At 46.3% G+C, this 25,132-nt stretch overlaps 1 protein-coding gene across 2 annotated transcripts; it reads left to right on the top strand.

Annotated features, from left to right (window-relative positions):
- The first annotated feature begins 64 nt into the window (after positions 1-64).
- Positions 65-24,701, top strand: KDM8 (lysine demethylase 8). Of its 2 annotated transcripts, XM_048866426.2 has the most exons (8): positions 65-170; positions 816-1,422; positions 2,952-3,118; positions 4,930-5,062; positions 6,497-6,538; positions 14,939-15,088; positions 22,923-23,015; positions 23,111-24,701. In XM_048866426.2, the coding sequence occupies exons 2-8, from the start codon at positions 886-888 to the stop codon at positions 23,273-23,275; spliced, it is 1,287 nt and encodes a 428-aa protein (XP_048722383.1). In that variant the 5' UTR covers positions 65-170; positions 816-885; the 3' UTR covers positions 23,276-24,701. The 2 variants fall into 2 exon arrangements, with proteins under 2 accessions (XP_048722383.1, XP_048722384.1); XM_048866427.2 differs by lacking the exon at positions 14,939-15,088.
- The last annotated feature ends 431 nt before the right edge of the window (positions 24,702-25,132 follow it).

Here is a 25,132-nt window from a genome sequence, read left to right as displayed (position 1 = left end):
GCGCGCGGTGGGGGGGGGCGGGAGGACGGCAGGAGGCGGAGCCATGGTCGGGCCGCGCTCTCAGCTCGGGTGGGGGCGGGGCTGCGCAGGCCCAGTAGATGCGGAACTCGGAGCGCGGGGGGCGCGCGGGGCGCTGGCTGCAGGGCTCCGGCAGGCGGCGCTGCGGAGAGGTGCGAGGCGGTTCCCCCCTCCCGGGCTGCGCGGGGGAGGGGCGCTCTGGGGGCAAGGAGGGGTGCATGGGGGGAGGAGGGGTGCTCTAGGGGTGGGGGGGCTCTCAGAGGGAGGGGTGCATGGGGCGAGGAGGGGTGCATGGGGGGAGGAGGGGTGCTCTAGGGGTGGGGGGGGCTCTCAGAGGGAGGGGTGCATGGGGCGAGGAGGGGTGCATGGGGGGAGGAGGGGTGCTCTAGGGGTGGGGGGGGCTCTCAGAGGGAGGGGTGCATGGGGCGAGGAGGGGTGCTCTAGGGGTGGGGGGGCTCTCAGAGGGAGGGGTGCATGGGGCGAGGAGGGGTGCTCTAGGGGTGGGGGGGGCTCTCAGAGGGAGGGGTGCATGGGGCGAGGAGGGGTGCATGGGGGGAGGATGGGTGCTCTACGGGTGGGGGGGGCTCTCAGAGGGAGGGGTGCATGGGGCGAGGAGGGGTGCTCTAGGGGTGGGGGGGCTCTCAGAGGGAGGGGTGCTCTTGGGGGGAGGAGGGGTGCTCTGGGGGGGAGGAGGGGTGCATGGGGGGAGGAGCTCTCAGTGTGGCACTGTGACTGCCTGGCTTCCACATTGGGCCCCTTTGGCTCTGCTCACAAGTAACATCTGTGTTTGCTTACAGGAGCTGGCGGGCAAGAGAACCAGCCCTTACTCCTAGCTGGCCAGTAGCGTAGTCAGCCCCAGGGGTTCTCATGTCACAACCCAGCTCCCCTGAGGGCCGAGCCAGGAGCTCCAGCCCCGCTGCAGATCAGGTCTCAGCAGGGAATGCCCTGTGGGCAGACGTCAGGGCATTGCTGCCCAGCACTAAGAAAGACCTGAAACTGGACTTCAGCGAGAAAGTGGAGGAAAGTGTCATCTCACTGCTCCAGCAAGCTAGAGACCTCCTCTATGGAGCTGGAAGCCTGTGCTCTGGAGGCACAAGGGAAACCTGCTTACAAGTCAGTGAAATAATAATAGATTACTCTTGGGAAAAGCTTAATATTGGGACTTGGAGAGATGTGGACAAGGACTGGCGACGAGTCTATTCTTATGGCTGCCTTTTCAAAGTGCTGTGTATGTGCAGTGAGCAAGGCACCATAGCAGATGCCATTCGGGTCTGTGACATGGGACTGCTGATGGGAGCATCCATATTGGATAACATCCTGGTTAGGATAATTAATGTCCTTCAGAAGCATCTAACGTATGGGAAACGGTCTGCTGAAGAAGACACAAAGGAGTCACCTAGAAAGGTAGCAGTTCTCAATGTTCTTGTCCACCACTGTATTACATACAGAGAGAATGGGAACTGGTATTCCAGCAAATAACTAGATCCCAAAATCCAGGCTGGGTCAAGAAGCCACTGACCTTGGGGGGTAAATCATGTAACTGGGTCTCTCTCGTTCTTGGGTAAAAGCAGAGATCTCAGGCAATACAAATGAGATGAGCTTTACAGAGGCAGAAGATGATGCTTTTATGCAATCATTCCTCTTTTTTTGTTTTTGTTTGTTTACATGGAACTTTTCATCCTGTTTTCTCAGTTTATTTGCAGATCTAAAGGTATTCTGTCCCATTTTTTATCTACTTCTTGCTTATATCATCCTCTGGTTTCCCAATTAATGGGAGGCCTCTATCACACTTTTGTGGTACCTTCCATTCAAGGATCTCAGTCAAAAGATCTTCCAAACATGAATGAATTGATCCTTGCAGGCCCTATAAATGAGAATCATCACCATTCTGTGCCTCAGTTTCTCCATCTGTAAAATGGATATGTGATGTGCCAGAGGTCACGCAGTGAGTCAGTGGCAAAGACAGGAAAAAGTGTCTCTAGGTTCCCCATCCTGGGATTCACAAAATCACTCTTTCTGCATACACAGAACTACTTTGATACACTATAAGAGCTGCCACTTGCAGCAGCTCTCAGTGCAGCTTGGAGAATTTCTTGTTCATTTTACTTTTTTTTAATTTGGTGACCCGCTGAAATCTCTCTTCCTTTTCTGCTTTTGTTCCTATTCCATATCCTGCTGCCGAGAAAAGAACTGATGATTCCAGCCTCCATAAGTCAGTCCACCACTACTAATTGTGAGATTTTTGTGAGACGCTGTAGGCTGTTCCATTGACATGCAACACAAAGAGGCAGGGCAGGCAATACAAAGGAGAGGTCAGCTTCCCCCCACACTCACTAGTATGTCTGAGGGAAGCTGTAAATCTGGCTTCTCCATCCATATGCGCTTAGGACATAAGAGCAGTTTTACTTTAGACTCCTGGGCATTTTGGGAAGTCTTTGCAGGTTGGAGGAGTGCTGAGGATTTTATCCCCGTTCTGTTTAGGAACACAAGAACGGCCATACTGGGTCAGAGCAAAGGTCCATCTAACCCAGTATCCTGCCTTCCAGTAGTGGCCAATGCCAGGTGCCCCAGAGGGAAAAAACAGACAGGGAATCATCAAGTGATCCATCCCCTGTCGCCCATTCCCAGCTTCTGGCAAACAGGCTAGAAACACATCCCTGTCCGTCCTGGCTAATAGCCATTGATGGACCTATCCTCCATGAATTTATCTAGTTCTTTTTTGAATCCTGTTGTAGTCTTGGCCTTCACAACATCCTCTGGCAAGAAGTTCCACAGGTTGATGGCGCTTTTCCCTGTTTATGTTACACCCTCAATTCAAGTGATTTCAGCATCTCCTTTGCTGGGAGAGAGTAACACTGTTTTTTAACATACATGTTTTCTGATGTAGTAAAGGGCAGGTTACTTTGTTGTGCTAAAAAATCCCTGTGTTTCAGAAAATCCGGAATGACCACACTACCATTCCATCAGTAAAATCAGAAGAAGTTATTCCACGGCTTCACTGCCCTTCTCTAGAGCATTTCAGAGAAAATTATATGATTCCACAAAAGCCTGTCATCCTGGAGGGTATTGTTGACCACTGGCCATGTATGAAGAAATGGAGGTGAGGACAAGAGCTTAAAAACGGCATCATCTCTTGCCCTGATTAAGCAAGCATGTTTTCTGCACCAGTTAACTAAGCCCAGAACAATGTATGCCTCTGTAAGGTATGAAATGCCAGTTCCAGTGATTCCTGCTAGGAGCATCATCTTGCTGCATAATTTGCTCTACTTCTGAAATATTTTTCATTGCTAATAGAACTTGGGTGCAACAGATCCAGTTCAGAAACTTGCATCCTAATAGATTTGCTTGGCTAATGATAGAATAATAGAAATCAGATGTTGGAAGAGAGCTGGTTTGTCATCCATGCCATCTTTTCGGAAGCCAATGCAGGGAACCTCTCTTTGATGCATTTTCTAGTGCTATATATCAGAGCTGGGCATATATTGCCAAAGATTCTCATGGTTATTTATTTGAATTTGCCTCAGCCACGTCTCTTCTTTCTGCAAGCATTCACACAATCAAGATTTACTGAGAAATATTTGATGAAAGTGAATTTCAAAGTTGCATGTCCAAGAATTATTGGAAATGAAATTTTTCATTTACAAGCACAAATATTAACACTGGAAGTGCTTGCAGGCTCAGCCTAATGATATCATGTGACTTACCTTAACATTCAACTAAGCAATGCACCTAAAATTTCAATATTGTGTAATGAATATTTGTAGCCAAAAGCACATGATTAATCTATAGAGTAAAATAAATTTACAAAAAACTCTCAAATGAATTTGAGGAAACCCTCACCTGCTTGCTGCTATTCCACAAGCACAATAGAAGCTATGTTCATTGAATAAATTATGGTTCATTATTCACTCAGTACTTTTATAAACCCTTTTTCTCTTCTCAAAGATGTTTTCAAATAGGAAATAGGGGTTTTTTAACTGAAGAAAAATTGTGGTATTAAGATGCATATAAACCTCACTGCTCATTCCTTTGCTGCTTGCATCCTCGGTCTCTCTGGTTGGCTGGCTTTTGAGAGCAGAGGCTTTCTCTGCATATTAGTCTTGTAAATCGCCTACCAGACTTCAGGTGCTGTGTAAATAGAAAATAATAATAATATTCCAAGCAATGCAGCTTCCACCTCTCCTCTTAGGGATACTCTTTCTGGCAAATGGCATGTAAACAATACTTCCTGAGACACCCATCAGGCACGAGCGCCGCATCCAATAGGCTGGGGACTGCTGTGCCCCCCACAAACAGCCCCGCATGGCCCCACCCACACTTATCCCCGAAGCCCCCTCCCACTTGCCCTTTCCCCCTTGGCCCCAGCCCAGACAGGCTAATCCTCGTCAGTGCTGCTGGGGCCACCCAGCACTGGGGGCATGGGGGCTGGAAGCACTGGGGTGCCCACTCTGTGATTGGGACTGGGAGGGGCCATGTGCCGCCCACCCTGTGCTCGGGGGGGGTGCCCGCCTTCCCTGCACTTGGGGGGACTGTGCGCTGCCTACCCGCCCTGCACTCAGAGGCAGGCGGGGTCCACGCGCTGCCCACCTGGTGCTTGGGGCAGGGGGGCTCTGGTTGGGGAAGGGGACTGGGGCCGCAGGGGAGGGTGGGGCCAGCTAGGGGCTAGCCTCTCCCAGCCTGCGGTTCACCCGCTGCCCGTGCCCTCAGGTAAATTCTCCACTGGAGTGCTCAGGATGTTTCCATAATCTTCTTAGTCAGGGCAAAGGACAAAGGCAGCTGCTCTGTGACGCTAATGTTCTTTGTTCACAAAACCCTCTCAGAAAATGGATTTCCCATCTGACATCCAAACCAGGAAAAATAATGAAAATGTTAGAGCAAAGATTGAAAATAATGGAACCTGCTTTCTTCTAGTCTGGATTATCTCCGTCAAATCGCCGGCTGCCGCACAGTCCCTGTAGAAGTGGGTTCCCGGTATACCGATGAGGAATGGTCTCAGACACTCATGATTGTCAATGACTTCATTGATCAATATATCGTGAACAAGGTCTGTTACTTCCACGTTGTTTTATCTCCAGACAAAGTCTGGTATTGGACTGGGGAATTCTGTCTTAGACCCACTTGGCAAAGAATATTAGAACAGAGAGCTGCTTGCACAATACCTTACACCAGAGGTCCCAAACTGTGCAGTACGCCCCCTAGGGGAGCATGGAGGGACGTTTGGGGTCGAGGATAGCCCCCATGTTGGGGGCGGGGAGTGCCACGCAGCTGCTGGCCCCGACTGCCAGCCCCATGCCCTTCCGAGGCCTCGCCCCTGTCCCCAGCTGTGGCTCCAGCCTCAGCCTTCTTACCTCTGTCCGTTACAGGGGGAGGAAGGGGGGTGGACAGGGGTAAAGAGGGGCGCAAGGTAAAAAATTTGGGGACAGCTGCCTTATGTGAGTCATGGTGCCTGAAATTCAGGAATTGGAAGTGCCCCAGTTTGCACCAGTGACTCGCTTTCTCCTTATCTAGATGTTAATGTGCAGCAACTGGAATTTTAGGAGCTTTTCTAGGCATTGAGCAGGTGACTTAAGATCACCCCTCTTCTGGGAAGCCCCATGTTACATATATATTGATCTGTGTGTGACTATCAATGAGACTATCAATGAACAATCTAAAACTTTGCCTGTTTAAAGGGTGAATCCCTGGCCATAGAGGGGATTTTAGAGGCTTTCTGGTTTTGATCGTTGCACAGATTCCATCAGGAGACTCATCCCATGACTGTTCTTTGTGCTCTTTGCAGCATATTTGCTCCTCCACTTTCCCATGAGTCTTGTATGCGACTCACTGAAACTGTGGGGATGTTAGTATGACTCGAAAACAAACTCCCCCCTTGGTTATATTCACTGATATTACAGATAACATGGGTGTGGAGCTGAAGAGGGCACATTCTGCTATTACACAGATCGCCGCTCTGAAGCTTCTGTTACAGGTGGAACAAGGACTCTAGAAAATTTCTCACCATTTCTTCCCTTTTTTTGCTCTCCATGTCTGGAGCAGTCATTCTGTCCCAGATGGTGACTATATCCCCCTGGCCTGACCCAGTCTAATGAAGGCCAGGAGCCTCAGACCAAGCCCCATAGTCACCAGTACTGTTCCTCTAATTGATTCTGGTGCTTTGTGAGATCTCATAAGATCCAATTTCACTGCAACCTGTAACAAGGGATATGAAGAAATGGGACATCAGGTTAGATACTAAACATCCCTGCACTGTGGCACAAGCATCAGGATCAGAAGTCTCTGAGCTGGCAGGACCACATGGCATCATATCTCCAGCAAAAGGAGCATTTACAGCCAAAATAGTCAGTTATTATTCAGTTGACTCAAGCATTTTGGAATAAATTATGCCAGTAATTACTTATAAATAAAGTCAACTTCCATAAATGTGAAGCCAGACCCTATAAATCATTATTCATTCTCTTTCTCTCTCCTGTAATTTCAGAATAGCATTGGATACCTTGCCCAGCATCAGCTTTTTGATCAGGTAAATCTAAAAATGAATATTTTTTTCAGCTTGCTGTAGAGACAAGGCAGTGTCTTTTACTGGGTCAACTTCTGTTGGTGAGGGCTAGTCTACACTAAAAGCGCTACATCAGCACAACTACACCGCTGTAGCATGTCTGGTGACGACGCTTGCCAACGGGAGAGACCTCTCCTGTCAGCATAATAAATCCACTTCCGTGAGAGGCAATAGCTGTCCTGCCGACATAGCGCTGTCCACACTGGCACTTAGGTCGGTGTAACTTAGGTTGCTCAGGGGGGTGGCTTATTCACACCCCAACACCGGCTCCACCCCTTCTGCCCGCAGCCAGAGCCCCAAGACCCACTACCTCACCTGCCTCAGCCAGAGGAGCCCCAGGCTGACCAAAGCCCTTAGGTCTCCCCACGCCTGCCTGGAGGAATCCCAGGCCAGCTGCAGCCGCGATGCGCCTCCCCAGCCCAGAGCCCAAGCTGCCTGGGGAAAAGTGTCTCTCTATTCCAGAAGAAGCGTTTGATTGTGCCCCATGCGGGTTCAACGGTGGCTGAGCAGGCAGTATGAGCTATTCAGCTTCCCAGGTTCATCAGTGACCTCCCTGGAGTCCAGGTCACTGATGAACCTGGGAAGCTGAATAGCTCATACTGCCTGCTCAGCCACCGTTGAACCCGCATGGGGCACAATCAATCAAAAGCTTCCCCCCAGAACCCCGCAGCCAGAGGTCTGGTGGCTGCAGCAGCGCCATGGAAGGCAGAGACTCCCCTGGCCTATTATACCTGCTGCCCATGCCCCTGAGTGATATGTTGTACTGAAGTAAATGGTAGTGTAGACCTGGCCTTAGAGAGACACACTTTCGAGCCACACAGAGCTCTTGTTCAGGTCTGGCAAAGGAACTCCTGGCATCAGAGCAAACTGCAAGGTGGGACAGATTGTTTAGCATAAATAGCTAGCACGTGCTGTAAGGCAGTGGTTCTCAACCAGGGGTACGGGCCCCACTGGTTTCAGGGTGTCTGCCAAGCCGGGCCAGCATTACACAGTAATCCCACAGTATTCTTGCCTGCAAGTTAAAGAGGTATGGGCTGGATGAATGGACTATAAGGTGGATAGAAAGCTGGCTAGATTGTCGGGCTCAACGGGTAGTGACCAATGGCTCTATGTCTAGTTGGCAGCCGGTATCAAGAGGAGTGCCCCAAGGGTCGGTCCTGGGGCCGGTTTTGTTCATTATCTTCATAAATGATCTGGAGGATGGCGTGGATTGCACCCTCAGCAAGTTTGCAGAGGACACTAAACTGGGAGGAGAGGTAGATACGCTGGAAGGTAGGGATAGCATACAGAGGGACCTAGACAAATTGGAGGATTGGGCCAAAAGAAATCTGACGAGGTTCAACAAGGACAAGTGCGGAGTCCTGCACTTAGGACGGAAGAATCCAATGCACCGCTACAGACTAGTGACTGAATGGCTCGGCAGCAGTTCTGCAGAAAAGGACCTATGGGTTACAGTGGACGAGAAGCTGGATATGAGTCAACAGTGTGCCCTTGTTGCCAAGAAGGCCAATGGCATTTTGGGATGTATAAGTAGGGGCACTGCCAGCAGATCGAGGGACATGATCGTTCCCCTCTATTCGACACTGGTGAGGCCTCATCTGGAGTACTGTGTCCAGTTTTGGGCCCCACACTACAGGAGGATGTGGAAAAATTGGAAAGAGTCCAGCGGAGGGCAACAAAAATGATTAGGGGACTGGAACACATGACTTATGAGGAGAGGCTGAGGGAACTGGGGATGTTTAGTCAGCGGAAGAGAAGAATGAGGGGGGATTTGATAGCTGCTTTCAGCTACCTGAAAGGGGGTTCCAAAGAGGATGGCTCTAGACTGTTCTCAGTGGTAGCAGATGACAGAACAAAGAGTAATGGTCTCAAGTTGCAGTGGGGGAGATTTAGGTTGGATATTAGGAAAAACTTTTTCACTAGGAGGGTGGTGAAACACTGGAATGCGTTACCTAGGGAGGTGGTGGAATCTCCTTCCTTAGAAGTTTTTAAGGTCAGGTTTGACAAAGCCCTTGCTGGGATGATTTAATTGGGGATCGGTCTTGCTTTGAGCAGGGGGTTGGACTAGATGACCTCCTGAGGTTCCTTCCAACCCTGCTATTCTATGATACACTTGCTGGGGACCCAGGGCAGAAAGCCAAAGCCCCACCATCGGGGGTTGAAGCTGAAGCCTGAGCAACTTAGCTTCACAGGGCCCCCTGTAGCGTGGGGCAAATGCCCTGCTTGCTACCCCCTAACACTGGCCCTTGCTTTTACATGCAGAAAAACAACTGTTGTCGCACAGACGGGCCATGTAATCTTTATAGCACGTTGGGGAGGCCTTAGAAAGAGAAAGGCTGAGAACCCCTGTTATAAGGGACTACTTAGGGTAGAGTGGCTTGTTAACACCTCTGCAGTCATAGGACAAAAAGAGGGGGCTAGCGGGTTACAGATTGTTGTAATAAGCCATAAATCCAGTGTCTCTGTCAGTCCATGATTTTTGGTGTCTCGCAGAGTAATGAATTTAAGCTCCCAGGCTCATCTTTAGGAGGTGTTGTGCAGGTTTCCTTTGAGGCTGAAGACTGAGAGGTAAGATACAGAATGATCCCTTTGTGAAAAGTGTTCACCCACAGGTGATAGGGTAGTTTTGTCTTTTATCATTTTCCTGTGAGTTCAGTCGAGAGCGCAGTGATTGTCTGGTTTATTGTTTTGGGAGCATTTAGTGCCCTGGAGCTTGTGGGGGCGTGTATCGGATCCATGGATCTTGAATGATGTGTTGGCAGGGGTCTTGATCATTGTAGCAATTGAGATATGTCTGCAGGTTTTGCACCTGTTGTTCTGGCAGGGTCTGGTGCTGCTTTGATTTGGTGTGTCCTTCTGTGTGGGGAGCTTGCATCTGATGATGAATTTGGAGAGGTTGGGGGGTGCAAGGCCAGAAGAGGGGGTTCAGGAAAGATTTCTTTGAGGATGGGGTCCTCATCGAGTATGGGTTGTAGTTGTTTGATGATATCCAGAATGGGTTCCAGTGTGGGGTGGTAGGTGACAAATAGGGGTGTGTGTTCAGAGGGGTTTTTATTTCTGTACTGAAGCAGGTTCTCTCAGGGTATTTGGGTGGCCCATTCCATGATGTGATCTACTTCTCTGGTTGAGTGTCCTTGTTTGGTGAAGGTGGTTTTGAGTGTGTTAAGGTGTGTATCCCAGACATTCTCCTCAGAGCATGTTCCGTGGTATCTGAGTGTCTGGCTGTAGATAACAGATTTCTTGGTGTGTTTGGAGTGATTACTGGATCTGTTTCAGAGTAGCAGCCATGTTAGTCTGTATTCACAAAAAGAAAAGGAGTACTTGTGCCACGTTAGAGACTAACAAATTTATTAGAGCATAAGCTTACGTGAGCTACAGTTCCGATGCATCCGATGAAGTGAGCTGTAGCTCACGAAAGCTTATGCTCTAATAAATCTGTTAGTCTCTAAGGTGCCACAAGTCCTCCTTTTCTTTTTACTGGATCTGTGAAGGTATGTGGGGTGATCCAGTGGTTTTTTTGGTTTATCTCTAGGTCCATCAATGTCTATTAGCTAGGATGGGCAGGAATGGTGTCCCTAGCCTCCGTTTCCCAGAAGCTGGGAATGGGTGACAGGGGATGGATCACTTGATGATTCCCTGTTGTGTTCATTCCCTCTGGGGCACCTGGCACTGGCCACTGTGGGAAGACAGGATACTGGGCTAGATGGACCTTTGCTCTGACCCAGTAGAGCCATCCTTATGTTCTTGTATATGGTTATCTATAGGATTCCATTATTAAAGCTAATCATAGTGTCCAGGAAGTTGATAGTGTGGAAGTGTTCCAGAGAGAGTCTGATGGATGGGTGGTGGTTGTTGAAGTTGTGGTGGAAATCTATGAGGGAGTTTAAGTCATGTGTCCAGAGGATGAAAATATCCTGGATGTATCTCAGATATATCATTGGTTTCCTGGTGCATTTCATAGAATCATAGAATATCAGGGTTGGAAGGGACTCTCACCAATTTTTCCACATCCTTCTTGTAGTGGGGGCCCAAAACTGGACACAGTACTCCAGATGAGGCCTCACCAATGTCGAATAGAGGGGAATGATCACATCCCTCAATCTGCTGGCTATACCCCTACTTACACATCCCAAAATGCCTTTGGCCTTCTTGGCAACAATGGCACACTGTTGACTCATATCCAGCTTCTCGTCCACTGTCACCCCTAGGTCCTTTTCCGCAGAACTGCTGCCGAGCCATTCGGTCCCTAGTCTGTAGCTGTGCATTGGGTTCTTCCATCCTAGGTGCAGGACCCTGCACTTATCCTTGTTGAACCTCATCAGATTTCTTTTGGCCCAATCCTCCAATTTGTCTAGGTCCCTCTGTATCCTATCCCTACCTGCCACCGTATCTACCACTCCTCCTAGTTTAGAATCATCCGCAAATTTGCTGAGAGTGCAATCCACACCATCCTTCAGATCATTTATGAAGATATTGAACAAAACCGGCCCCAATTTGTCCAGAAATTCTTCTTCAAGGTGGCCCATGAAGAGGTTGGCATATTGGGGAGCCATCCTAGTACCCATGGCTGTTCCAACGGTATGGACAAAATGTTTGTTGTTGAATGTAAAATGGTTCTGGGTGAGGCTGAAATGGATGAGTTTGGCTATGTGTTTGGGGTGGATCTTTGAGTGTTGTCCATTGTCTTGTAAATGTTTGAGGCAGGCAGCAATGCTGTCATTGTGAGGGATGTTGGCATATAAGGAAATGACATCCATGATGACAGCCGTCCAACACAAAAACAAAAAGTGGAACAGGCCACACAAATACCCTGAGAGAACCTGCTTCAATACAGAAATAAAACGCCCTCGGACTGAACACCCCTAGTTGTTCCCTACCACCCCACACTGGAAACCATGTGGGGTATCATCAGACAACTACAACCCACACTCAATAGGGATCCCATCCTTTGCAGTGAATACTGTTGCAAAGAATTCATTTTACTTCTCCACAAGGGCCTTATCTTCCTGGAGTACTCCTTTAGCACCTTGATCGTCCAGTGGCCCCATTGATTGTTTGGCAGGCTTCCTGCTTCTCATGAACTTACAAAAAGTGTTTGCTGTTGGTTCTTGCATTTTTTGCCAGTTGCTCTTCAAATTCTTTTTTGGCATGCCTGATTATACCTCTACACTTGATTTGCCAGAGTTTATGCTCCTTTCTATTTTCCTCAGTAGGATTTGACTTACAATTTTTAAAGAACACCTTTTTGTCTCTAACTGCCTCTATCACTCTGCTGTGTAGCCAGGGTGACATTTTTTGGGTCGTCTTGATGTGGGGGGGGTTGGGAGGGGCAGGGTTATATATTTAGTTTGAGCCTCAGTTATGGTGTTTGTAAATAGTTTCTGTGTAGTTGGCAGGCATTTCAGTCTTGTGACTGTTCCTTTTAATTTCCATTTAACTAGCGTCTTCATTTTTGTGTAAATCCCCTTTTTGAAGTTAGTATGTTTCTTTGGTATTTCCTCCCTGCAAGGATATTACATTTGATTACATTATGGTCACTGTTACCAAGCGGTTCAAGTATATTCAGCTTTTGGACCAGACCCTGTGTTCCACTTAAGGCTAAATCAAGAATTGCCTCTCCCCTGCTGAGTTATAGGACTGGCTGCTCCAAGAAGTAGTCATTAATGGCATCTAAAAAGTTTATCTCTGCATCCCTTCCTGAGGTGACAATATAAGAATAGTTGAAATCCCCCATTATTATTGGGGTTTCTGTTTTTATAGCCTCTCTAATCTCCCTGGTGATTTCACAATCACCATCCTGGTCAGGTGGTCAGTAGTATATTCCTACTGCTATACTCTTACTATTCAAGCGTGGAATTCCTACCCCTAGAGATTATGTGGCACAGTTTGATTCATTTAAGATTTTTTGACTCTACTTTCTTTCACATATAGCGCCACCACCCACACCAGTGCAACCTATTCTGTCATTTCTGTATATTGTGTCCCATTGATTGTCATCGTTGCACCAAGTTTCTGTGATGCCTGTTACATCAATATCCTCATTTAAACCAGGCACTCAAGTTCACACGTCTTGATACTTAGACTTGTAGCATTTATTTACGAGTATTTATAAAACGTTTCGATATTTAGTTGTTTGCCTTCATGTAATGTAATTGAATGGGACTCTTTGACTGGTTTTCTTCAGATCTAACTGTACTTTTTATCAACTTCTATCCCATCCTCTTTATTAAGATATAGAGTATCCCCTTTAATAAATCCTCCACTAAGGAAGGTCTCTGTCCAAACCATGTGGTCCTCTGCACCTGTCAGCTTTCCGCCAGCACATGGGTCATACTGAGAATCTCAGTTGCAGCCTGGACACTGTTAGTTGGAAGGAGACTCTGTATTCTCCTCCATAATGTTTTAGGATTTCCCACCTACACCGTAACTTGAAGGGATAGGGAGGGTCTGTAACTCTACCCTGGATCCATCCTGATTAGCATGCTGGTACCTTTGCAGTAGTGAGAAAATCCAGTCTTTGTAATGCTTTGTGACCATGTCATGTCGCTTGTGTGTGTGCAGATGTAACTGGAGCAGCAGTTCTGCCCCCAGGAAATAACCCTGTCGGAAGTTTGGGCAGGGAACAGTCTGCAAGCAGTCGGTTCAGCCACAGCACAGTAGGCAGCAGGCTTCATTTCATCATCTCCTCCCTGTGCGTTCAGATACACAGCACGGGTAGCCGTCTGCAGTAGTGTCACCTAGCGACCCCCCGTGCTACAGTCTCCTTTACAATGATCTTTCCCTGCTCTTGGCGAGACGAGACGAGAGTTGGAATGACTCTAGATTGTGTATTGATTTAAAATAAGCCAGGGATCACTTTCTGTTGCTGATCCCATGTCCGTGATCATTGTCACCACTGCAGGACAGCTGAATCCACTTCTGAAACTCCAGTGACTGTGGCCCCACTTCTAGGGGCTCCTGTCCCTACTCTCTACCCATCTTCAGAAAGTAAACTGTTCTTCTCTCCACTTCTGCAGTTACTTCTGAACCTTCCTTCCAGTTAGCTAGAAGGGAGATTTGTCTGGTGAGGGGTGTATGCTGGGGTGACGTCAGGGTCAGACTGAAGGATGGGGAGAAGGGATTAATTTCATAGGTCAAGAGCAATCTGCTCCTCTGCCAAGACACATGCATTACCACTATTCTGACTCATTCTTGTAATTCTCATTCCACCATTTCCTCTACCTCCTCTATTTTGGCTTCCTTCATCTTCTCATGTCTCCACTTACTTTGTAAGCTCTCTGGCCAGGAACACTGTCTGTGTCTGTACAGTGCCAAGCAGCATGGTATCTTGATCCTGAGTGCAGCCTTTGCATGCTATCACTATTCAAATAACTAGTGAGCAGGTCTCAGACCATGAGTAAAGACACTTCTAACAATTATGCCAGAGGGAAGAGGTGGGAACAGGGGAAGAAGGAAAAAGGATTTTTTTTTATTGTTGCTATTTAATTATAACTGAAAAGAGTAGATTAAATATGTTAATTTTATTTCAGAGTTCTATTAAGATGCAAAAGATTTTAATAAAGAACTTGATCAGCATGGTATTAGCATAGTCAATTCACAAATAAAACAATATTTTCATTAGGGTTTCTTACTGTGTTTTGAGTTTAACTGCTAAAGAAGAAAATTTCTCTGCAGAATTAAAAAAATTCCCATAGATTTTAGCTTTACAGTACAGTAGTTTGGGGACATTTCCTACAGATCGTGGCCCTACTCTTCTGATGACTCTGTTGAACAACCCAACCTTTGTGGTTTATTTAACCAGCTGGTTTATAATTTTGGAAATATGATTTACATGGGCTGTCTCACTTCTCTCCATTGTATTGATCTGAGTGCCATTGTCCGCACCTTGAGAGGCCTGGTCTTCTATTCTGGATATGCCGTCCATATTTACACTGCTCTGCGCGTCAGCCCATGCACGCTTTCATTGTGTACTTTTACATAAGAACCTAAGAAGGGCCACCCTGGATCAGACCTAAGGTCCATCTAGCCAGTATCCTGTCTTCACAATGCCAGGTGCCCCAGAGGGAATTAATAGAATTGGCAATCATCAAGTGATCCATCCACTGCCATCCAGTACCAGCTCCTGGCCTAAACAGGCTAGGGACACCATCCCTGCCCCATCTTGGCTAATAGCTGTTGATGGACTAACTTAGTTCTTTTTTGAACCCTGTTATAGTCTTGGCCTTCACAGCATCCTCTGGCAAAGAGTTCCACAGGCTGACTGTGAAGAAATACTTCCTTTTGTTTGTTTTAAACCTGCTGCCTGTTAATTTCATTTGGTGAAATTAATTTCATTTCTGCATTGTTGTTGGTTACTGGGAGTAGATCCCAGAACTGAAGCAGGATATTTGCATCCCTGATTACTGCAGCCTGGGGGAAGGGGAAGAAGATGACATCACCATTAATGCTTGGTTTGGCCCAGAGGGAACCATCTCACCTCTTCATCAAGATCCACAGCAAAATTTATTAGTCCAGGTCTGTACTCTGTTTTTTTAATGACTGTATAACCCAAGTGTAACTTTAACAATACAGCTAGAACGTACATAAGTACTAGAGATGAGGGTAGCTGAAGGCTCGATTGATAAGAGTGGCATGTGTGAATAGTTTATCATGTCTCTGATGTGCTCATCACCTCAGTAGTTCATTATGTCACCTGATGTGCACATCTCAGCATCTGACAGACGTTAACAGATTTATGCTGTCAATGCCCAGTGAGCTAGGGAAGTATTATTTAGCTCCATTTTACAGGTGAGGAACCCAGGCACAGAAAAGAGATGTGAGTTTCCCACGGTCACACCTGCAGTCCATGGCAGAGTTGGGAAGAACCCATTTCTCCAGATTCCCTGCATGGGGCATTATCCATAAAGCCTTCCTTCTCCTCTCTAGGGTGCGGCAGAGTTTTGGGTGAATATATAGCACAAGGGCAAACAACACTATCGGCCCTGATTATCTTATGAAATAACTTTTTGTACTTCCATGAAAATTCAGAGTTTAAACTGTGTTCTCACCCTAGCCAAATTAGTGCTATTCTCAGATAAATGAAAAACTATTGCTGGTAGGTTTATTAACGTTTACATTACAGAAGCACCCAGAGGCTCTGATCAGGATTGAGGCTACTTTGTACTAGCACGGCACAAACAAATGAAGATTGCCTGCCTAGAGTTTACAATTTAAGATGTTCAACTGTGAGTTTGTTTACAGGGCTGGAGCCCTGCATTGCTCTTTTCTCTCCTTCAGACTCTTAACAGACACCTCAGTCAATGCACGAAGACAAATACAGCTATTCCATTCTTTCACATTGCTTTCAGCTGAGCCATATAACTGAGGCCCTGGCTATTTGTGCTTGTTAATAAGAAGGGGTGTTAGCCCTATTTACCTAAGTACACTACATTTCAATTAGAGATTGTATTCTTTATCGCTTACTTTTCTAAGAATGGCTGTTTAGAATTGCCGTGCAGTTACACAGCTGCCATACTCCACCCAGAGGTAACTGTGACTGCATTTTGCTAGGAAGAATTCCCTAACGTATACAGTTTCTAAAGCATGCTGGGATCTTTCTGGAGGAAAGGCCTTGCATAGGGTAGTGTTATTAGGGAAAATCTGGATGCCTTGTGACACTTGTGCCTTGAGAAGAGGAGATTCTCAGTCAGTGAATGGGGAGTGGAGTATTGTGGGCAGCAGGGAATCTCACAGCCCATTTTAGTTCAGCTGCTTCTCTTTTCCTGGGGTTACCTAAGGCCTAGCTATGAGTGGTTTGGAATGGCGCTGCAGATTGGTGGTGCTTTCCAGGCCAAAGGAGTGTTAGAATCATAGAATATCATAGAATATCAGGGTTGGAAGGGACCCCTGAAGGTCATCTAGTCCAACCCCCTGCTCGAAGCAGGACCAATTCCCAGTTAAATCATCCCAGCCAGGGCTTTGTCAAGCCTGACCTTAAAAACCTCTAAGGAAGGAGATTCTACCACCTCCCTAGGTAACGCATTCCAGTGTTTCACCACCCTCTTAGTGAAAAAGTTTTTCCTAATATCCAATCTAAACCTCCCCCACTGCAACTTGAGACCATTACTCCTCGTTCTGTCATCTGCTACCATTGAGAACAGTCTAGAGCCATCCTCTTTGGAACCCCCTTTCAGGTAGTTGAAAGCAGCTATCAAATCCCCCCTCATTCTTCTCTTCTGCAGGCTAAACAATCCCAGCTCCCTCAGCCTCTCCTCATAAGTCATGTGTTCTAGACCCCTAATCATTTTTGTTGCCCTTCGCTGGACTCTCTCCAATTTATCCACATCCTTCTTGTAGTGTGGGGCCCAAAACTGGACACAGTACTCCAGATGAGGCCTCACCAATGTGTTGTGTCAGCTCTTGATCAGTCAGAATGCCAGACTCTTCCTATTGTTTCAGTGTGACAGATACAGTAACTGAGGAAGACCTGACCCCCACTCATTTAATCACTTCTGATCCTTTGGGAAGTCCTGAATCATGGTATCAACAACTCTGACCAGTCTGTCCATGGTGATATATGGAGGCAATAACATAGTCAAGAAGGTGCCAATGCCTGGAGCCAGGGTTTCTCACTTTGTCTAAAGCTGGTATTCGTGATGACCAGGCCATGCTCTATGCATTTGCTCAAGAGGAGGATGCCATTGGAACTCGAGATCAGAAGGGTGTCCGCATCACAAGGGCCATGCATGGAACCAATAACTGTTGGACAGACCATCACCTTGTTAGATCCATCACGAATTTCCAGATCGCCTCAAGGCATCGTAAGCAGGCAAAATCAATATGAAAGAAATTCAATGTCAAGTCTCTTCAAGATATAGTGACTCAGGAGAAACTCCAAGAAAGGTTTGACACCATACCTACAGTTGATGATAATGAAAATTTCTGGAAGTGATTAAAGGCTACCATTCTCTCGACATGTGCTGAGTCCATTGACTATGTCACCTGCCATCACCAAGATTGGTTTGATGAGAATGATGCTGAAATTCAGGGCCTGCTCAACCAGAAAATAAAAGCTCATTGCATATGACAAAACGACATATCACATCAAGAGAAGAAAGAGTCATACGAGCAACTCCAGGATGAAGCCCAAAGGAAAAATCCATCACATCAAAAACAAGTGGTGGTGAGAAAGGCCAAGTAGATTGAGCTTTGCACTCGTAAACATGACATGAGGAGACTTTTCAGGCAGTAAGGGTCATTTACAGTCCATGCTCCCATACTCCTACACCACTCTGAGTCCAAGATGGGTCAATGTATTTTAAAAACAGCTAAGCCATCAAAGCCAGATGGAAGGAGCATTTTGAATCACTCCTGAATCATGAATCAACTGTTTGATGCCACTATGAATCCATACCTCAACGACATGAAAGAGAATCTCTTGCCGATCCTGCCCCCCCGTCCTCGAAGAAGTAACATGAGTCCACATACAAACCAAGAGCAACAAGGCAACAGGACCAGATGACATACCAGCTGAAGTCTACAAGTTTGGAGATGAAGTACTGGTAAAGAAGGTCCACAAACTTTTTATTCAAATCTGGTATACTGAGAAGGTTCTGGAAGACTTGAGAAATGCCAACATTGTTACAATCTTTAAGAAAGGAGATAAGTTGGAGGGTAAAAATTATCGAGGCATTGCCTTGCTATCTACAGCAGGGGAAATTCTCGCCCATATCCTCTTAAACCAATTACTTCCCTTTGCTGAGGAAATATTGCCAGAATCTCAGTGTGGTTTCAGACCATCCCACAAGACAACCAACATGATCTTCGTTGCCTGCCAAATCCAGGAAAAGTCTCAGAAGCAAAATCAGGACCTGTACATGGCCTTCATCAGTTTGACAAAGGCCTTCAACTCTGTCAGTGACAGCGCCTTTGTAAGGTGCTGGCCAGATCTGGCTGCCATCCGAAACATTTTTATGGTCTTAAGACTTCTTCCAGATCAGATGACTACCACCATTCTCTATAATGGCTTGGAGCCAGACCCTTTTGTCTGGTATGCAAGGATGTGTTATTGCCCTAACCGTGTTCTCTATCTATTTAGCAGTCATTTTGGTCCTCATTAAAGACAGTCTCCCTAATGGAGTTGACATTCAATACAGAATGGATGGGCAGCTTTTTACATGACCCACCACAAATCACCATTGAGGGACGGACTTTGGAGACAGTCGAGCACTTCTGCTACCTTGGTAGCGAACTCTCTCAAAATGAAAAAATCAATCGTGAGATCCAGCACAGGATCCGGGTCACAACTGCTTCCTTTGGGAAAGTGCTCCAACATGTTTTCATGGACCATTACCTACGGAAGGACACCAAGATCCAGGTCCATAAGACAATTGTTATTCCTATGCTCCTTTATGGATGCGAAACCCGGGTGTCCTATCGACAGCACCTCAAGAGTTTGGAGAGGTACCACCAGCAGTGCCTCAGGAAGATCCTTCGCATCAAGGGGAAGATCGCTGCACTAATGCCAGCATCCTCACTGAAGCCAACGTTACCAGCATTGGAGCCATGATCCTCATGCATCAACTTCGCTGGGCTGGACATTGTGTGTGGATGCTAGACTCTCCCCTCCCAAAACAAGCCCTCTACTCTCAGCTCACCCATGGTCAGAGATCCTGTGATGATGAAGGAAACCGCTACAAAGAAAACTTATGTGGACATTACAAGCTGGGAGGAACAAACCACCAACCAACCTCAATGGCTCCACATCAAGGAGAAGTGCCTTGCCCTCAAAGCTGAGGAGAGGGAGAGAAGGAATTAAAAAGAAAGAACCTTTTTTCCAGCAGGCAGCTGATCCACCAGAAAATATCTGTATCTACTGCAGGCGGATCTGTGGTACCCGGATCAGACTCCTGCGTGATCTCAGGACCCATATATAAATCTGTGGTAGAGTTCATCCTTAAATCGAGGGATCGCCAGTAATGGAGGCATTATTCTATTGCTAACAGAGAGCACAAGCGCTTGTGAAGTTTCATAGCCTAGCAACTTTAATTAGTCTGCCAATTAATTTTTAGCATCACCTGCCTGCAACTCAGAGAAGTGCAGGTCAATCAGTCCAGCTGCCTTTCTAATTCTTCTCTCCCAATTACACATCACCATGTAGAGAACAAATTTAATGGTGATGGAAAAATTAGACCTTGTAGAGTATGAGCAAGCTCAGTATCAGCTGGCAGCTACCTGGACATATCACCTTTACCCTCTTGCGTGTAGCATGGCTCAGCTCAGCAGGCACAGCTAACTCAATACTTTTTTTATTCACCATCCTTTCAACATTGTTTCCTTCTAGTTATGTTTAGTCCCAACAGCACTTTGGAGACTGGGTGCCATGTAATTAAAAATGAATTTCAAGAGGAAGAGCTGCCTTCCCTTCCTTAAAAGCATCTTTCCTGTTCTATGAAGCCAGGTACATAGGTTACAACCCAATCTGATCTGATTTCATTCTTCATTATAGAATACCTGTTCCTCAGTAGCAAAAAACATAGAATCATAGAATATAAGGGTTGGAAGGGACCCCAGAAGGTCATCTAGTCCAACCCCCTGCTCAAAGCAGGACCAATTCCCAGTTAAATCATCCCAGCCAGGGCTTTGTCAAGCCTGACCTTAAAAACCTCTAAGGAAGGAGATTCTACCACCTCCCTAGGTAACGCATTCCAGTGTTTCACCACCCTCATAGTGAAAAAGTTTTTCCTAATATCCAATCTAAACCTCCCCCACTGCAGCTTGAGACCATTACTCCTCGTTCTGTCATCTGATACCATTGAGAACAGTCTAGAGCCATCCTCTTTGGAACCCCCTTTCAGGTAGTTGAAAACAGCTATCAAATCCCCCCTCATTCTTCTCTTCTGCAGGCTAAACAATCCCAGCTCCCTCAGCCTCTCCTCATAACTCATGTGTTCCAGACCCCTAATCATTTTTGTTGCCCTTCGCTGGACTCTCTCCAATTTATCCACATCCTTCTTGAAGTGTGGGGCCCAAAACTGGACACAGTACTCCAGATGAGGCCTCACCAATGTCGAATAGAGGGGAACGATCACGTCCCTCGATCTGCTCGCTATGCCCCTACTTATACATCCCAAAATGCCATTGGCCTTCTTGGCAACAAGGGCACACTGCTGACTCATATCCAGCTTCTCGTCCACTGTCACCCCTAGGTCCTTTTCCGCAGAACTGCTGCCTAGCCATTCGGTCCCTAGTCTGTAGCTGTGCATTGGGTTCTTCCGTCCTAAGTGCAGGACCCTGCACTTATCCTTATTGAACCTCATCAGATTTCTTTTGGCCCAATCCTCCAATTTGTCTAGGTCCTTCTGTATCCTATCCCTCCCCTCCAGCGTATCTACCACTCCTCCCAGTTTAGTATCATCCGCAAATTTGCTGAGAGTGCAATCCACACCATCCTCCAGATCATTTATGAAGATATTGAACAAAACCGGCCCCAGGACCGACCCTTGGGGCACTCCACTTGATACCGGCTGCCAACTAGACATGGAGCCATTGATCACTACCCGTTGAGCCCGACAATCTAGCCAGCTTTCTACCCACCTTGTAGTGCATTCATCCAGCCCATACTTCCTTAACTTGCTGACAAGAATACTGTGGGAGACCATGTCAAAAGCTTTGCTAAAGTCAAGAAACAATACATCCACTGCTTTCCCTTCATCCACAGAACCAGTAATCTCATCATAGAAGGCGATTAGATTAGTCAGGCATGACCTTCCCTTGGTGAATCCATGCTGGCTGTTCCTGATCACTTTCCTCTCATGCAAGTGCTTCAGGATTGATTCTTTGAGGACCTGCTCCATGATTTTTCCAGGGACTGAAGTGAGGCTGACTGGCCTGTAGTTCCCAGGATCCTCCTTCTTCCCTTTTTTAAAGATTGGCACTACATTAGCCTTTTTCCAGTCATCCGGGACTTCCCCGGTTCGCCACGAGTTTTCAAAGATAATGGCCAATGGCTCTGCAATCACAGCCGCCAGTTCCTTCAGCACTCTCGGATGCAACTCGTCCGGCCCCATGGACTTGTGCACGTCCAGCTTTTCTAAAAAGTCCCTAACCACCTCTATCTCCACAGAGGGCTGGCCATCTCTTCCCCATTTTGTGATGCCCAGCGTAGCAGTCTGGGAGCTGACCTTGTTAGTGAAAACAGAGGCAAAAAAAGCATTGAGTACATTAGCTTTTTCCACATCCTCTGTCACTAGTTTGCCTCCCTCATTCAGTAAGGGGCCCACACATTCCTTGGCTTTCTTCTTGTTGCCAACATACCTGAAGAAACCCTTCTTGTTACTCTTGACATCTCTGGCTAGCTGCAGCTCCAGGTGCGATTTGGCCCTCCTGATAACATTCCTACATGCCCTAGCAATATTTTTATACTCTTCCCTGGTCATATGTCCAACCTTCCACTTCTTGTAAGCTTCTTTTTTATGTTTAAGATCCGCTAAGATTTCACCATTAAGCCAAGCTGGTCGCCTGCCATATTTACTATTCTTTCGACTCATCGGGATGGTTTGTCCCTGTAACCTCAACAGGGATTCCTTGAAATACAGCCAGCTCTCCTGGACTCCTTTCCCCTTCAAGTTAATCCCCCAGGGGATCCTGGCCATCCGTTCCCTGAGGGAGTCGAAGTCTGCTTTCCTGAAGTCCAGGGTCCGTATCGTGCTGCTTACCTTTCTTCCCTGTGTCAGGATCCTGAACTCAACCAACTCATGGTCACTGCCTCCCAGATTCCCATCCACTTTTGCTTCCCCCACTAATTCTACCCGGTTTGTGAGCAGCAGGTCAAGAAAAGCGCCCCCCCTAGTTGGCTCCTCGAGCACTTGCGCCAGGAAATTGTCCCCTACGCTTTCCAAAAACTTCCTGGATTGTCTATGCACCGCTCTATTGCTCTCCCAGCAGATATCAGGAAAATTAAAGTCACCCATGAGAATCAGGGCATGCGATCCAGTAGCTTCCGTGAGCTGCCGGAAGAAAGCCTCATCTACCTCATCCCCCTGGTCCGGTGGTCTATAGCAGACTCCCACCACTACATCACTCTTGTTGCACACACTTCTAAACTTAATCCAGAGACACTCAGGTTTTTCTGCAGTTTCGTACCGGAGCTCTGAGCAGTCATACTGCTCCCTTACATAAAGTCCCTTACATGACTTTACCTGTTTTGCCCAGGATCTGGCAATCTGTTGTAGTCTACAGTTAAGTGCTTATCATGATACAGAGGGATAGAGCATTAGACTGATCACTAATTAACTGAAGTCAAACCCTATTTCAGCAGGTAATGTGCAGATTAATGACAGATGGAAAATTTATATCCTTCCACCTGCAGGTAATTGGAAGAAAATACATCCGTCTGTACTCTCCACAGGAATCAGAAAATCTATATCCACATGAAACCCAAATTCTTCACAACACCAGCCAGGTAAATAACTGCCTAAAATCTAAAAATTGATCATTTAATTTTAAGTAACCAAACCATCTTTGGATCTGAAAACAAATTGTGTGTTTGATTTATAGGTGGACGTGGAGGATCCCGATTTAGTTAAGTTCCCCAAGTTTGAACGGGCTGCATTTCAAGCTTGTATTCTGACACCAGGACAGGTTCTGTTTATTCCAGTTAAATACTGGCATTATGTACGATCTCTCGATGTCAGCTTCTCTGTCAGTTTCTGGTGGTCATAAACCATTATTTGGTGTGGATAAATCTCTGTTTTGCAATTTAAGGTAATATAAAAAATGCAGCATGCTGTACTCTTGATTAGGGAAAGAATTTTCAGACCTTCAACAGAGGAAAGTTTTTCTTAACATGAGAATGTTCATTATCTTTTGCTTAAAGTGCAGAGCTGGGTTAAGAATTACAGTTCTTTCTGCTTCCTGACATAGCAAGAAATCTAAACAAAGAATCAGAAATGAGGTAGCTGCAGCAGCATTCACTGTTTTGTGAATGTTTCCAATACAAATTCCTAATAAAGAACATCTGTCAAATTATCAGCTCAAGTATACATACCCAAAACAAGACTATATATGGGCATCATCAAGACACTGGGCCCCAAATGGTGTGATTGTCAAAGTGGAGCTGAGGGGACCATGTGACCCATTGTAAGTTTACTATCCATCTGAATTTAATAATAGTTGCATAGCCATGACTCCCATTATGGTGGATAACATTTATACAAAATCTCCGATAATAAAAAGGAGCCAAGCCAGCAGTAAAGTCTATTGCTAATGAGGGGTGGAAGTGCAATACACTGGATTATATAATTCAGTGATAGAGCTCAGCTGTTGTACTTGTGTTGTGCCCTTTGCAGGGAGATGGACTGCATTCCTTTCATTCTCACCAGCAATTAATTCATTACCATCCTTGCTGTTGCAGCTGGCAGTGTCTGGTACTTCTCTCCCTTCCAAGCCATTGTAAGGAAACATAGACAATTCTAAAATGATTGTTAAAAATAGCTGCTGGAGAACTACATTAATATACAAAACATGGGCACTGCAGTGACTTCTCATCTGCTGATCTAACAAAAAGCCCATTTACTCACAGGGGAAATATGAAATGAAGATTTCATTTTCTTGATTAAAGCTCTGATATTACTAATCATTGCAAATGCAGAGTTCTCTAACTGTTATGCAAACCCCAAGTGTGTGTTTGCTTAGAATGAAGCTTCAATATGAGCCCTGGTGTAGTGAGCCAGTGAAGGAATCAGCATGTGGTGTTTGGAGACTATTCCCTCATCTGGTGCTCATTCCCATTAGGCTCCCCTCTCCCACCCTAAACCATTTTCTGGGGTATTATGTAAAAAACAATTATTACAGAAGGAACTGTGAAAGAGATGCTCAACTTCTACTCTCTGGCATTCTGGGCTGAAAAGACTACGCACCTGCTTCTGTGCCTGCAAAGCTATAGGACTGCAGGGACTTTGAGATCCAAGAAATGAAGGTGCAGAAGTGCTAACTTAGCATCATTTATTCTAACCAACAATTACTATGAAATCATGGTATTAAAAGGAGGCTTAATAGATGCTCTTAAACCTTGGGGAACCCTGAGATGTGCTTCTGGTGCCACCTCTTTGTCAGATTTGGAGCAATAAAGAATGAATGTGTACGTGAATACTCAGACTATGTTTAAAAACATCCTTTCAGAGGAGGGCTGGAACTAGGTGGGGATGAGGTGTTAATACTGAACCCTGTTAGTGGCACCTTCACTGAATTCAACCAGGATGACAGAATGGTTGACAAACCTCATTGATTTTACAGATTTTATAACAGTTTTAAAATGGAAGTCTAAATAGGTCTTGTGTCTTTTTAAAAATTCTGTTTTTGGAGGATTTGCACAAACTCCCCTGCACTGAGCTTTCTTGTCCCAGCTGCACGTTCAGACCTGTGCAGATGGACTCCTGCACCTGGGCCCCCTTTAATTTAACAGGACTGGGCACGGTGTAAAGGTCTATGTGGATCAGCTTACACAACTGAGGCAGCAGCAGTCAAATCTCCCATTCCTACATAGGCATAATGCCCCACCCCCCTTTGGCAATAATGGTA

The sequence above is a fragment of the Caretta caretta genome, chromosome 10, assembly GCF_965140235.1.
Source record: "Caretta caretta isolate rCarCar2 chromosome 10, rCarCar1.hap1, whole genome shotgun sequence".
Taxonomy (NCBI): domain Eukaryota; kingdom Metazoa; phylum Chordata; order Testudines; family Cheloniidae; genus Caretta; species Caretta caretta.
This window is presented reverse-complemented; position numbering and strand designations above follow the sequence as displayed.